This window comes from Conger conger, chromosome 6, assembly GCF_963514075.1.
Source record: "Conger conger chromosome 6, fConCon1.1, whole genome shotgun sequence".
Classification (NCBI taxonomy): domain Eukaryota; kingdom Metazoa; phylum Chordata; class Actinopteri; order Anguilliformes; family Congridae; genus Conger; species Conger conger.
The window spans coordinates 21,517,894-21,533,919 of NC_083765.1; the positions used below are offsets into that span (position 1 = coordinate 21,517,894).

The window sequence follows — 16,026 nt, forward strand, 5'->3', positions numbered from 1 at the left end:
ATTATGATTAAAGACAATGATCTGATAATGATCACTTTGCATCACAAGCATCACAAAAAAGCACATATGAGAACACTGTTTATCCTTCACTGTTGGCCATAAGGTCAAAAGCTTCATTGATTTGATCCAGGGGAAGGGTTTTGGTCACAAACTCGTCCAGTTGCATCTTCCCATCACAGAACCCTGTCTACTCAGTGTGTCAGAAACAGCATTTTAGGTATTGGTGCCCTTCCTTTTGGACCAAATGGAACTCTGTTTGTGTGTGTGTTTCAGGTGGGGAAGATCCATTTTGACTATGTGTATGATATCTGTGTGTTTGATCTACGTATGTATGTGTTTTGCGCGGGGAAAGTCCCTCCCCCTCCGCCTCCCACTCCCCCAAGTTTCAACAGACCAAGAATATTTGGTTGGCTGGGAACAGGTTCCAAATCTCAAGTTTCAATCATCGAAAAAAGAGAGGCACCCTAACCGAAATCTCTCATGTCATCTTCTTAAGTTTATACATAACAAAGCACATTTGATTTGTGTCAACAGGTAGACAATGGTATAGAAGTCAGTGTTTAACATTTAATTTAATTAATTTCTCTTCTCTAAAAATAAATTAATTTTCTGTTTTCAGGTCTCTGTTTATGTTTTACTTCATGTTAGTGGTATGTGATTCTTGGACTTGTGCCTGGTCCCATTTTGATCTCTACAAATTCCTGGGGCTCTAGTCCTTAAATATTTGCGAATCTCAAAGAATTAGATGGAGTGGACCAGGTGGAAAACATCTGGTGACTTCTAAATTGTTTGTAAAGATAAAAAAAACCGGTAAGTAGATGTTATTACCAGACTATTCAGTTCTGCAGAAGCCAAACCACTTGAAAAAAAAAAACCCAACATGAGCCAATTAAAATGATCCTCTTCTCTTTTGGCAAAGAGTTATATTTCATATTTGGCAATACAGAAGGGCTGCAGCTTCGGCAGTCGCTGAAGCAAAAACCCGGGTATGGGAGGAGTTCGGGGAGGCTATGGAGAAGGACTTTCGGTTGGCCTCGAGGAAGTTCTGGCAAACCATCCGACGACTCAGAAAGGGAAAGCAGGGCTTGTCTCAGGCTGTTTTCAGCAGGGGAGGAGAACTGCTGACCCGGACTGGGGATATTGTCGGGCGGTGGAAAGAGCACTTCGAGGAGCTCCTGAACCCGAACAACACGTCCTCTGTGGAAGAGGCAGAGCCTGAAGACTCGGGGGAATCTGCACCTATATCCCTGGCGGAAGTTGCTGAGGTAGTCAAAAAGCTCCTCAGTGGCAAGTCGCCGGGTGTAGATGAGATTCGCCCTGAGATGCTGAAGGCTCTGGACATTGTTGGGCTGTCTTGGCTGACACGCCTCTTCAGTGTCGCATGGAGATCGGGGACAGTACCTGTAGAGTGGCAGACCGGGGTGGTGGTCCCCATTTTCAAGAAGGGGGACCGGAGGGTGTGCTCCAATTACCGGGGTATCACACTCCTCAGCCTCCCTGGGAAAGCTTACTCTAGGGTACTGGAAAGGAGGCTCCGACCGACGGTCGAACCTCGGATTCAGGAGGAGCAATGTGGCTTCCGTCCTGGCCGTGGAACAGTGGACCAGCTCTTTACCTTGGCAGGGTTGCTGGCGGGGTCATGGGAGTTTGCCCATCCAGTCCACATGTGCTTTGTGGACTTGGAGAAGGCTTTCGACCGTGTCCCCCAGGGAACCCTGTGGGGGGTGTACTGCGGGAGTATGGGGTACCGGGGCCGTTGTTACGAGCCATCAGGTCCCTGTATAACCAAAGTGAGAGCTGTGTCCGCATTCTCGGCACAAAGTCAAGCACGTTTCCGGTGGGTGTTGGACTCCGCCAAGGTTGCCCCTTGTCACCGGTCCTGTTTGTGGTATTCATGGACAGGATCTCAAGGCGCAGCCGAGGTGAGGAGAGTGTCCGGTTTGGTGACCTCAGAATCGCATCTCTGCTTTTTGCGGATGATGTGGTTCTGCTGGCTTCATCGGACCGTGACGTTCAGCACGTACTGGAGCGGTTTGCAGCCGAGTGTGAAGCGGCCGGGATGAGAGTCAGCACCTCCAAGTCCGAGGCCATGGTTCTCTGCCGGAAAACGGTGGATTGCTCCCTCCGGGTTGGGAACGAGTCTTTGCCCCAAGTGAAGGAGTTCAAGTATCTCGGGGTCTTGTTCACGAGTGAGGGTAGAAGGGAGCGTGAGATCGACAGGCGGATCGGTGCAGCGTCAGCAGTAATGCGGGCGTTGCACCGGACCGTTGTGGTGAAGAAGGAGCTGAGCCGGAAGGCGAAGCTCTCGATTTACTGGTCGATCTACGTCCCAACCCTCACCTATGGTCACGAGCTTTGGGTAGTGACCGAAAGAACGAGATCGCGTATACAAGCGGCCGAAATGAGCTTCCTCCGTAGGGTGGCCGGGCTCAGCCTTAGAGATAGGGTGAGGAGCTCGGACATCCGGAGGGAGCTCGGAGTAGAGCCGCTGCTCCTTCGCGTCGAAAGGAGCCAATTGAGGTGGTTCGGGCATCTCATCAGGATGCCTCCCGGGCGCCTCCCTTTGGAGGTTTTCCGGGCTCGTCCAACTGGGCGGAGACCCCGAGGGAGACCCAGAGCCCGCTGGAGAGATTATATATCTCTCCTGGCCAGGGAACGCCTCGGGATCCCCCAGGAGGAGCTAGAATGCGTTGCTGGGGAGAGGGACGCCTGGAATACCCGGCTTTGCCTACTGCCCCCGCGACCCGACTCCGGATAAGCGGGTGATGATGGATGGATGGATGGATGGATTTGGCAATACAGGACAGTGAAGTAACAATAGATAAGCAGAAACAGCCTCTTCCCCTCCTATCGCCAATGATCACTTTTGTGGTGATGACAGCCTAATATTTTTAATCAGAAAAAGGATGTTGTAATTTCGAAGTGGTCTGTGAAAAGTTTGTATATATATCACCTGGGAAGAGTCAACATTTTGTAGGAACTACAACTTCCACATTCCCACAGGACAATTCCGCGACGTCCACCCCGCATGACGTCTAGCTTGGTTCAGCCAATCCCGTAATGGCGGGAGAAATAAACTTTCCTATATAGAGCAAGACACGTTCTCAGGATCTCTCTCCTCTTCTTCTTCTCTTCACTCTCTTCACCCACTTCTTCAACGCACCCTTTTTGGCCATTCGCTTCAGCTCATCTGCTCCGAGACTCGGACAGAGGCTGAATGCTGCACAGCGCACTACCAGGCCTACGGACACACCCAGTTACCTCGCGGTAACTTCGTGGCCTATAGCGAGTGGAAACTGGTGTACGCGGAACGCTACATCAGTTTACCCCTGCAAAGCCCACCAAAGAACACCAGCAACAAACTTTTCCACACGGAAAAGGGACCAACGAACATCCTTCCAGCAACCGAGCGGTCCAGACAGCAACGCGCGGCTAAGACGGGAACGCCCCAGCTTTGCGCACCTCTCCCGGACACGCATTCACAGTGCGGTTCCTACAAGGACAGCACGTCTTTTGGATCCAGCAATGCGTATGATCTCAGTAAGACTAAACAAGCATTTGCAGGCATATCCACTGTTAGCTTAGTCTTAACTGTTATTTTGAATCTGTGTTTCTATATTTGCCGTCTTACCATTTGAATGTATTCTGTTAGCCGTGTATGTACGTGAATTAATTCGTCGTCTTTCGCGCATATATAGAGTGAACTACACAAGTAGTCGCTCTTCTCACAGCTAACACTGAAACTCATTAACACACCCAGAACTCTAGCTTACCCAAGCTAGCTACTCCCACTTTTACCTTTCCTTTGTTCAAGCGACACGCGCGCTTGCGCGCACCCACACACACACGCACACACACACCCTAACTTCCCCTACTAATTCCCGTTAGTTTATCTGTTCTGTGTTTGTACGTTGTTTATGACTAATTGTTGGTAAAGATTCAAGAAACAGGAAAGGTAGGTTGAGTGCATGCATATTATTACCAGACTATCCCATTATTTCTGCATAAGCTAAACCACTTTGAGAAAAACAACGGGATCCAATCAAAATTGTCTTTTGACAATGGGGTTTGACCTCATTTTGTCAGGCTAATAAATGCAACAAAATTGAGGTAAAGTTGGCAAACGATTTCAATTGCTAAACAAACTCAAAGGAGCAGGCACAAAACTAGGACATTTTTTCATTTTATTTGTGAAGAATATTTTTCAAATAGTATTTCAACTGAACAGTCTGAAATATATTTTGGCTTTAGGCAGACAGGGGTTATAATTATGTATGTTAAAGGATATATTGCATATCCCCAATAACATCTGCACATTTAAGGTAAGAAATCCTGTACTTTTCCTTCCAGAAATAGATAATAATGTGCTTTAAAGAAAAATGTATGCATGAATTTAGTTTCAGAAAGACAAAATGACATTGTCAGTGATGATGAAACTTTACATGAAAGGTGCCCATTCAGTGTCCAAAATTAACTTTTTGGCTTATCTGCCAAGATGGCAGGTAGATTTAAAAAATCATTTTAGGTGGTTGCCTATGCAATTTCCTGCCTGCCAATGTAATAAACAAAATAAGCGTTCCCTGTCACAATAACCATTTTATGTATGAGCACTATATATGCACAGCCCAAGACACATTAACATATAATAAAACACATTAGAGTTAATGGACTATCTATGATTATGTATGATTACTATACAGTATATACAGTGAGTGCCATAATGTTTGGAACAGGTGCATTGTTTTCTTGATTTGGCTTTATTATACACAATTTTAATTCAAAATCAAATAATTCACATGTGGTTAGTGTGGATTCTCTGAATTGTTTGATTAAAAATCTACAATTGCATGACAACAAAAACCTGTGTACACACAAGCCTTACAGGAATGAGATACATACACTATATATACACTCAGCAATCACTTCATTAGGTACACCTGTACACCAGCTCTTTAACCCCTTCAGACCCTGTGCACATTACAAAGTACACCATTTGTTTCCCCTTTTTTCAAATGCTTTGTGACATTTTTCACCACTATTAAAAAAACATTGTCTATTGAATCTTATATGTTCCATGCTATAACTGTTTCGGACCTAGCATCCACTGGAATGTACAAAAAATGATCATTAAAGATTTGCAATAAAAATATTTTTTTAATTGAATCTCATTTCTGGATGCATTTGGGATGGGGAAAGTTCTAGTTCTATTTTTCCCATCCCTGGAACATAATTCAGGTCTGAAGGTTAATGCAAATATCTAATCAGTCAATAATGTTGCAGCAAGTCAATGCATAACAATATTCAGACATGGTCAAGAGGTTCAGTGGTTGCACAGACATCACACATCAGAATGACGATCTTTAACCTTCTGATGTCCACCCGACAGTGAAGCTGAATCAGCAGATCAATCAGCGAGACCCCCTCCACTGACTCTTGTTCAGAAAAACACACTTACAATCTTTTACAAAAGTATGTAATATGTAACATGACATGCATGTTTTTTAGAACATGGATTCCAGCAGCTTCCAGGAAATGACCAATCCAGCTAGCAGTGTGACAGGAGGGAGGAGTGGAGAGGTGCTGGTCTTATCTTTGTTTCTTTTAATATTTACTACAAGTATTAATTTTGCATCATTTTTGTCTTGGTGCTTTTATCCTTCCTATTGTAAAGCACTCTGAGATTGTTCATACAATAAAAAAATGAGTCATGCCTCTCATAAATTAAATAATTCCCCAAACAAGCTATCCATAACATAGTTATTCACCTGGGCAATAATACCAGGGGAGCCGATGGAAGGGAGAGGGAGGCATTTAGTCCAAAACTCAGGCCACAAAGGCATTGAGATCTACACTTGCCCGTTTCAGTCCTGGTCCTATTACTAAGACTTAATATTTTTACTTCAGAAGAAAGTATTTAACTTTTCACTCCCCTACATAGCTACCTATCTCATGGATGTAGTTAATGGTTGCTTTGCATGATAAGGGTTCTCATACAATGAGCTCATACAATATGATGCAATGTTAGAAATTAAACGATGATGGACACCTGGAGCACAACAGGGATGCCCAAACCTGTTCCTGAAGATCTACCATCCTGCAGGCCAACCCTAACAAAACACACCTTTTCCCACGGTTAGAGATCTTGTTGAGCTGCTTATTATTAGAATAATAATCATTTCAGGCTGCTAAGGGGACTGTCCCACCTCACGGACAATCCTTAATCACTCCCTACTCCCCAGCTAGTCCATTCCGGTCTGCCAGCTCTGGTCGCCTTATGGTTCCCTCACTACGAGCACCTGGCGGTCGAGCTGCACGTTCTCACCTCATTTTGAATAGAACTTTTAACTTGGGAGTATTTTCCATAATGGTATGGCTACTTTTACTTACATCCTCAAATTGAAGGTGACAGTCTGCACTGTCATATTCATTGTTTCACTTCACATCTAATGTGCTGAAATACAGAGCCAAAATTTTCTGAGCTTAAATATGCAGTTTCATAAAAAGTAACAAGTAATTTTACTTATGGTCTTGACCAATATTGTATATTTACTAATTACTGGACTGGTGAAATGTGATTCTCAGAATTGTCCACAGATGGCTTTGGGGCAGAACCAGTCCCTGAAGGTGCTGTCATTCCCCAGCATCGTCAAACAGCAGGGACATCTGGAGCTTTCGGCCATCCTGGCCGGTATGGGGCTCACGGATGAGCAGAGGAGAGCAGTTGAGTTCGCCACAAGAGGTCAGCGAGAGAACCCAATGTGGGGCATTATGAGGGAAGGCCGGATTACCAGCAGTAACTTCGGTGTCCTCCTGCCTGCACTGCAAAGTGGGAGAGAAGTGTCCTCTTCGGCCATCTCTCGTTTAATTGAACCAAGGTCACTGGAACATGTGCCAGCGATCAAGTGGGGCATACAGAATGAGGAGAAGGCAAGAAAGGCCTTCGAGGAGGAGAAACAGGTGGTAGTGCAGGACTCCGGCCTGTGGTTATCCAAGTCAGGGGTGTTGGGTGCCTCTCTCAATTGAGGAGGCAGTTTCTGAGTTGGATTACTTTTTCCTGGAGAAAGTCGGCGAAGACTACCAGCTTCGCCAAAATCATGATTACTGGCACCAGATACAGGGACAGATACATATTGCTGGGAGGGATGTTTGTTATTTTGTGGTATGGACTACAAAGGACAGGGTTATAGTCCCAATCAAGAGGGACAAGGAGTGGCAACCAAACCTGCAGCTGCTGGAGAACTTCTATGAGTCAAAACTGCTGCCAAAACTACTGAACTGTGCTGAACATTAGATGGAATTAGTTATTGTTTGGGTTAGGGTTCAATCGGTTTTTCAACATTTTAAACAACTTTGAGGCTTTTAAAAAGCTCCTTATCCCCTTATGAAAGTGATGGGAGGTGGCCACTTAGTAGGGGCAAGGATCTCATGATGCGATTTATAAATATGATTTGCACTTCATGGGTCATGATGTAATTACATTCACTATACAATGTGATGCTATTCACCTCACGATACGTTGTGATGCATAACTTACTGAAAAATTCTACTTACTTTGGAAGGGAGGGGGATTCTTACAGATGGTGACCCTGATACGATACGTTTTCACTTGTGTTCTGGCTTGGGGATTCTTATAGTTATGTAAACCTTAGGTTTTCAATATACAGTGTAATCATGCTTGGTGTTGTTGGAAAGCCAATGTCATGGGGAACAGAGTGGTGTCATTGGTGGGGTGGTACATTGGGTGCTGAATGAAGATCTTGGAACACCATTCAAAAGTGAACTGTAGGTAATGCAAGTTACCCATGAGTCAGCAGCTAGCTGTGCAACAAATGTTAATCTGGTGTGATAGGCCTACAGAGAGAGTGCAAGCAGCGTCATTGACGTACTGTGATTTTATTGGGATTGTGTCTTTCTTTGATGATTTGGGGTTTTTCTTTGATCTTTGAGTATATAAGGGGAAAAGTGGAACGGTTCAAGGTTCGATAGCCATTCCGCATTTTGCACAATTGTATATTGCTGTTATTGAAAACACTAAAATAAATTGCATTCACTTTGACCTTTCCTCTCTGACTCTAAACCACTACACACCTAGCAATCCTAGCATACACACAGAACTCAGGATATCTGCACCCCAACTTGCCTATACACTAGTGCTGTCACAAGATACACAATTGCACCATTGCAAGCTTCTCCAGCCAGAAGCAAGTCCATGTCGACCAAGATACACAGCAATTCACACAGAGCTGCACTACAGGTGGAAAGAGGCTATCATTCCTCACGTGCAGTATCCTCCTATGTACAACTGTTCGCAAAGAGCAAAGGTTAGAACGCTATTTTGCAGCCAGGCAAACAAGATGTCATTAAATTAATCCCGTTCCAGTAGCACAAGGTAAGACCATACATGTTCCTTTGCCACTCTGATACTTCTGCTGTTTGGTGTATCTGATGTGTGAAATATAAACATATATGTTTCAGAGCAAGAGTGTTCAGAATTGAATTATGCATTATAAATGTGATTTGGCTTCACCAATACCAGTGCTTCTCATGAGAAGAAGAAAATAAGGGACCAGAAAATATTAAAACACACCCTAACCAAAGTTTCTCAGGTAACATGCAAACTTTTGTCTGTTGGAAACAGCGAGAAGATTTCACTGTTTGAAGTATCAACAGACCAAGAATGCTGTGCAGTCATAGTTTTTGATGAAGTGGCATTCAGCAGCTTTCAGTAGGTTTTTTGCTAAATTTAACTTAACCCCAGTAACATGAAATGACAACCGTGAGACCGTGTTCTATGGATACCTATTATCCAATCTAGAAGCATTGAAAGATATGGTGGCAGTTTTTGGAAGGTCTTGTAAATAAACACATACCAATGGATGTTTTTCTTCACAGAAAGTGATGGCTAGGTAGCTTTCCAGCACAGAATGCAGTGATGGGTGTCATGAGCTTCACCTGTTCTAAACCCGAGGGCAGATTGCAGAATGCTAAGCTAAAGTAACCTTAAGTATGTGACAGGTGCATGCCTATATACAGTCAGGTCCATAAATATTGGGACATCGACATAATTCACCTCTTTTTGGCTCTATACACCACCACAATGGATTTGAAATGAAACGAACACGATATGCTTTAACTGCAGACTTTCGGCTTTAATTTGAAGATATTGACACCCAAATCAGGTGAACGGTGTAGGAATTACAACAGTTTCTACTTTTACTTCTACTTTTACTTTTTACAGTTTTAACAGTTGCCTCCTACTTTTTAAGGGACCAAAAGTAATCGGACAATTGGCTGCTCAGCTGTTCCATGGCCAGGTGTGTGTTATCTCATTATCTCATTTACAAGGAGCAGATAAAAGGTCTAGAGTTCATTTCAAGTGTGCTATTTGCATTTGGAATATGTTGCTGTCAACTCTCAATATGAGATCCAAAGAGCTGTCACTATCAGTGAAGCAAACCATCATTAGGCTGAAAAATCAAAACAAACCCATCAGAGAGATAGCAAAAACATTAGGTGTGGCCAAATCAACTGTTTGGAACATTCTTAAAAAGAAAGAACGCACCGGTGAGCTCAGCAACACCAAAAGACCCGGAAGACCACGGAAAACAACTGTGGTGGATGACAGAATAATTCTATCCCTGGTGAAGAAAAACCCCTTCACAACAGTTGGCCAGATCAAGAACACTCTCCAGGAGGTAGGTGTATGTGTGTCAAAGTCAACAATCAAGAGAAGACTTCACCAGAGTGAATACAGAGGGTTCACCACAAGATGTAAACCATTGGTGAGCCTCAAAAACAGGAAGACCTGATTAGAGTTTGCCAAACAACATCTAAAAAAGCCTTTACAGTTCTGGAACAACATCCTATGGACAGATGAGACAAAGATCAACTTGTACCAGAATGATGGGAAGAGAAGAGTACGGAGAAGGAAAGGAACTGCTCATGATCCAAAACATACCACCTCATCAGTGAAGCATGGTGGTGGTAATGTCATGGTGTGGGCATGTATGGCTACCAATGGAACTGGTTCCCTTGTATTTATTGATGATGTGACTGCTGACAAAAGCAGCAGGATGAATTCTGAAGTGTTTCGGGCAATATTATCTGCTCATATTCAGCCAAATGCTTCAGAACTCAGTGGATGGCGCTTCACAGTGCAGATGGACAATGACCGGAAGCATACTGAGAAAGCAACCAAAGAGTTTTTTAAGGCAAAGAAGTGGAATGTTATGCAATGGCCAAGTCAATCACCTGACCTGAATCCGATTGAATAAGCATTTCACTTGCTGAAGACAAAACTGAAGGGAAAATGCCCCAAGAACAAGCAGGAACTGAAGACAGTTGCAGTAGAGGCCTGGCAGAGCATCACCAGGGATGAAACCCAGCGTCTGGTGATGTCTATGCGTTCCAGACTTCAGGCTGTAATTGACTGCAAATGATTTGCAACCAAGTATTAAAAAGTGAAAGTTTGATTTATGATTGTTAGTTTGTCCCATTACTTTTGGTCCCTTAAAAAGTGGGAGGCACATATACAAACTGTTGTAATTCCTACACCATTCACCTGATTTGGATGTAAATTCCCCCACATTAAAGCTGAAAGTCTGAAGTTAAAGCACATCTTGTTCGTTTCATTTCAAATCCATTGTGGTGGTGTATAGAGCCAAAAAGATGAGAATTGTCGATGTCCCAATATTTATGGACCTGACTGTATAACATAGTCCAGGACAGACTACATAAATTTTGCCTCAACAATCCTCTGCCTGCAGACTATAAAAAACAAGACTTGAAACCAATACCTATACAGTTATACAGCTATACAGTTCCCATACAAGCCCCCCGCACACACACGTACACCCTTCTGTATCCAAACCTGTTCTGTATGTAAACCTGTTCTCCTCACTCACTCCAGCTATACCACCCTCTCTCCAGTCATCTACTCCTTGGATCATCACTGGTGAAATTAAGCTGTTTAAAGACTGCTGTCCTGTTTGACAAGGTAATTCCCAGCGACTCACTTAAAACTGCCATGAAGACTGATAGTCAGAACTGTCAGAACACTTAAATGTTTCAAGTGGCATTAATCAAACTTGGACTGTTGGTTTTATATTCCATGCACGAGAATTACAGTTTCTGGCAATCATTACCTAGCAATTCACTGATAGTGCTTGATATGCACCTGGCTACAGGGCACACTGTTTGGCATTTGTACAGAGAGACGACATGGGGACTGAAGGCAAGGTAATATATGGTCTGGTGAATGCTTAAAATTACTTCTATTTGTAATTCAAATGAAGAGATGAGAGTTATTCTGTTTTTGCAGAGTGACATGAGGAAATCTTCTGTTCCACCAACTATCAGATAGAACAAGTTAGCAGTCAGAGGAAGGGTTATGTTTATATTTTACTTCAATCCATAAATCAGTCAATCTGAATGCGATCAGGAGATTTTTCTGGAAAACAGCCAGAGTATCTGTCAAACTCCATAAAAACATTCAAAAAATGACCTAACTACTGAGAAGTCAATCTGAACATTTACATTTACATTTTTGTCATTTGGCAGATGCTTTTAATCCAAAGAGACTTACAAGTGCAACGTCATTAATTAACGTTAACAACTACATTAGTTAATGTCAATTCATATTTGAATGAAAAACAGTTAAAAGTACTTGTTAATGGTTAGCTAGTTCTAAGTTTATACTCTGGTTTGCTGATGAATAAATATTTGTGGAATAAATAAATTAGTTAATATTTCAATACATGAACTAATGAAAAATCTATTTCATGCTTAATTAATGCATTAGGACATCAATGAATTAGCGTTAACAACTATAGCTAAGCCAAGTGCCTTATTGTGAATTGAGACCAAATAAACTGGTGTTAAATGGACTGTGCTGTTTCAGGTTATTAAGTGTAAGGCGGCAGTGGCTTGGGAGCCACGGAAGCCTCTTTCACTCGAAGAGGTGGAGGTGGCCCCTCCCAAAGCCCATGAGGTCTGCATTAAGGTAATGTTCACACACAAGCGTTGCCACGGTTACAGAAGCAGTCCTTCTGATAGTAAACCATTATGCTGGATCACTGCTTCTGCCAGAGAAACACTTTTCTCAATATTACCTATTAAACAGTTAGTGTGGTGTGTAAGTGTGTGCGTGTGTTTGGGAGAATATGTGCTGATTCCTACTGAACAGAAGGTGAACAGCTGTTGTATGGTTTTGGGACAGATCGTAGCCACTTCGGTGTGCCACAGTGACCTACAGGTCCTGAGAGAAACACCACTCACACAAGGTGGAATGCACACCTTCCCGATCCTCCTGGGACATGAGGCAGCTGGCATAGTGGAAAGCATCGGCCCCGGGGTCACCAAATTCTCCAAAGGTGAAAAGATTTGTTAGCATTAGGTGTTGTAAACGTGTTGCGCTGTGAGTTTTTCCCTTTAACCCACTCTGTACCCTGCTTCTCTTCTCTTGTGTTCTTCTACAGGAGACACGGTCATCCCTCTTTTCGCGGCTCAGTGTGGGGAGTGTGAATACTGCCTGTCTCCAAAAACGAACATGTGCAAGACACACTGGTATGGACTTGTCTTGGGCACAAACAAATCATTTTGAACAAGTCTTTAAAGTGAACATCCTGGATCATCAAATTATTTAAATCTTATCATCTTGTCACAATGACTCAGAAATCTACTTCCTTATTTTCTCATGGGAAAAAATGTATGTGCAACACAAGGACAGTAAAGCTGCCCAAAGACCTGCTTAACCTGCGTCACAAACAAAGCAGCAGCCAAGAACATTTGTGAAGAGTATATTTTTTTCACATATACTCTTCACCTTGACTGAAGTTATATTTCATATTTGGCAATGCAGGACAGTGAAGTAACAGCCTCTTCCCCTCCTATCACCAATGATCAATGTTGTGGTGATGATATACTAATATTTTATCAGAGAAAAAATGTTGTAATTTGGGAGTGTTTCGAGTCTGTATATATACCACCTGGGAAGAGTGAAGACGCAGACAGCGACTGCTTAGACTTCTACTACTTTATTGAGTATCCAGCAGCATCAGTGCTTTTCATCAGAATAACTTTACTGTAACATTCAAATAAGGTAAGAAATCATTTTGGATTCACTTTTGATAATACCTGAATACTTGCATTTTGGGGGCGGCAGGATAGCCAAAGGTTATACATCTTCATTGTAGTGCATCACCTGTAATATTCACACTTTTCAAAGTAAGAAATCCTCTGCTTGTGATTCCAGATATGGACATACATAATAAGCTTTAAAAAGCTTGAGGAAGTACATTATATTCATATTTATGGACTTACAGTTTCAGAAAGGCAAAATGATGTATGCACAGTGAATCAAGGATCAGGAATCGGATTTATAGTGGCTACATATAAACTATGTTTAGAATTGCTACAGTAGAAGTAGCCCAAAAATCAGAAAACATGCCTAATTAACTAAGTTATCCCAACATTACTATTGTTGGATTGCGTTTAATAGATAAAAGGAATCGTATTGTAAACCTTAGTGTTAGTCAGTTATCAGAGACCAGACGTTAGAAGTAAAACCATTTACTACCACCATTTCACACACTGTAACTGTGATTAAAAAAACTTCCATTTATCTGATTAGAACATGGCCAAGGCTGCAGTCAGGATGCCGTCCCACCCACCGACAGATCTGTTGATGGGATCCCGCCCAACAGGGGAACGGTTCATGGGAACGCGCCCAAGGGAATTGTGGGTAGGATATGTGAACTACGTGCCCTTGGTGGGCACTTCTGCCAACATGGTGGACGGCTTCATTGCGCTGCTCCAAGGAGACCGAAAGACCGCGGAGGCCAAGGGCTATAAGGACTTCCTGGGTAGGCAATGGGCAGGATGGAGGATTTCTTTGATTTGTTGTTACTCAATCAAAAGATTCTGACCTCCACTGCATTTCAAATAATTTACTGCATATGACAGCATACCCATTCTGCTATAGCTCTCTACTACTATTGCTAGTACAACTAAAACTACTAAAAATGTGACCAAAGTTTATCTACTACTACTGAAACAACCACTGCTACGAAAGCTATATAAACGTTTGCATTTTCAACAGGCTAAGAATTTCATAACGTGTCTCTGTTTCTATTCAGATTCAGCTGGAATCCGTGACCTGAAGCCAGGGTCCATCCTTCAGAACGCCAAAAGCCAGACAGTAGTCGGGTGCAGTGCCAAAGTATCCAAAGATATAAATGACTACATTATACAAGCAGTAAAACCAGGGGCGAGCGCCACCGTTAAAGTTACTAAGGCAGCCCAGGCAGGTACAAATCTATACACAAACCTTTCCACGTCTTTCGAGGCTCTCAGGGATAAATTGAAAGAACGTCGTATAGACTTGCTAAAAGATGTACAACAGAACCGAAGGTCTACCCGGGGAGAACACGTTTTCAACAACGCCCTGCTTGGGTTATATGGGTCGATAATTGATTTGTTCATTGAAAGGCACGTCACAAACGGTAACAGAGTGACGTTGGTCGACCGTATCTCAAACAGCAGCGTTAGTGACGCCTTCCAAGGGAACGCCCCAGATGGCGAACACATCAACTTGACTGCTGAACAGAGACAAAACATTAGAACCTGGGTAGTTCACATTCCGGACAATGTGGTATATATCCCAATCAACAACATTCTGTTTGCATACATGACAGACACCATTAGGCTCAATGCTGTTGACTACATGCATTTATTTCGTCTGCATCAAAATAATATGAACGTGTTGCGTATTCTCGCTCAATCAGTAGAATGGATGCATATGCATCGCGTTTATCTGGACCCACAGGCCGCGGAAATTTGGTTTTCTGAAAACCCAAATCTCATTCCTCAATTTCACATAACTGAAGACGGCGTGCAACGTATGCTGAGGCACCTCGATCCCGGGAGGTCAACCCTGTTACATAATTTTGTGAATGACCTGACACGGGCCGCCCAACTGGTGGGTGCACATTTCCGTTAATAGATTTTATGGGTTAACCACAGGTAAGAAGCCTTATGCATTCCTGCTCATTGTAAAATTCTTAGTAGCTTACGTTAAAAAAAAAACTTGTTTTAAATATGTTTCTTTCATGGTTTATTTGTATCAGCACTATTTGATAAATACAAATATATATATATATATTTTATTTTTTTAAATCAAACTCTTTAAGCTTGTAAGTAGCCTACAGATGCTGCATTGCTTTATCATTATTATTATTATTATTATTATTATTATTATTATTATTATTAGTAGTAGTAGTAGTAGTAGTAGTAGTAGTGAACACTGTGAGTGAAGATTTATTTATTTATTTTCCAAAACTTAGTTTAAGTTTCATTTTCATTTTTAGATTTTCAATGTTTTATAGAAGACAGTGAAACTGTGTCCTTTTATACTTTTTAAGGTAATGCATTTCCTCCTTTCTCAAAATGCGCGAAAATGAAGGGGTTTTATTTTATCCCGAAATATTTTATTTCGAAATGTAACCACTGCATAATGTTTAAAATTAAAGATTAAAAATGTATCTTTAATAATTTAACTTAAATGTTTTTTGTTTTTTTTTACTATTACCATTGAAATAATTGGCATGTTCTTCTGTAAGATGTTAAAATATCTTTCAACTACTGGTGGAGAAAACGATGTAATTGTTTGGGTGTTGGTGACATCTTGAAGGGTTTCATTAAATAAATGTAAATGTAAATGTAAATGTAAATGTAAATGTAAATGTTTTTTGATTATTTCCTGATTACTATACATGTTATTCTCAGGCCTCAGGTAAAATAGCCTGAACATACCTGCACTGCTCTGGGGGTGGGAATAAGGTTGTGTTGTGAGAAACACTGCTCCATTTCTGGGTGCTGATTTACATAATTTTTAGTTTCTTTTGTTATTTTCAAAAGTTAAAAATACAATGGCTTCTCTACTTAATGCATGCTGATTTGTCAATAGTTAGTTTTCTCATATGCATAATGTAGGTTTCATGAACAGGAGTCAGATATATATGTGCACAC

At 42.0% G+C, this 16,026-nt stretch overlaps 1 protein-coding gene across 1 annotated transcript; it reads left to right on the top strand.

The window, feature by feature from the left end:
• Nucleotides 1-12,755: 12,755 nt before the first annotated feature.
• Nucleotides 12,756-15,710, top strand: LOC133131426 (uncharacterized). Its single transcript, XM_061246792.1, has 3 exons — nt 12,756-13,099; nt 13,631-13,862; nt 14,136-15,710. Exons 2-3 carry the CDS (start codon nt 13,634-13,636, stop codon nt 14,996-14,998), a joined length of 1,092 nt encoding a protein of 363 aa, XP_061102776.1. The 5' UTR covers nt 12,756-13,099; nt 13,631-13,633; the 3' UTR covers nt 14,999-15,710.
• Nucleotides 15,711-16,026: the final 316 nt, after the last annotated feature.

Coding starts and splice junctions, on each gene's coding strand:
- LOC133131426 (XM_061246792.1), top strand. CDS start 13,634: ATGGCCAAGGCTGCAGTCAGGATGCCGTCCCACCCACCGACAGATCTG. Junction 13,863..14,135: donor GGGCTATAAGGACTTCCTGG/GTAGGCAATGGG, acceptor GTTTCTATTCAG/ATTCAGCTGGAATCCGTGAC.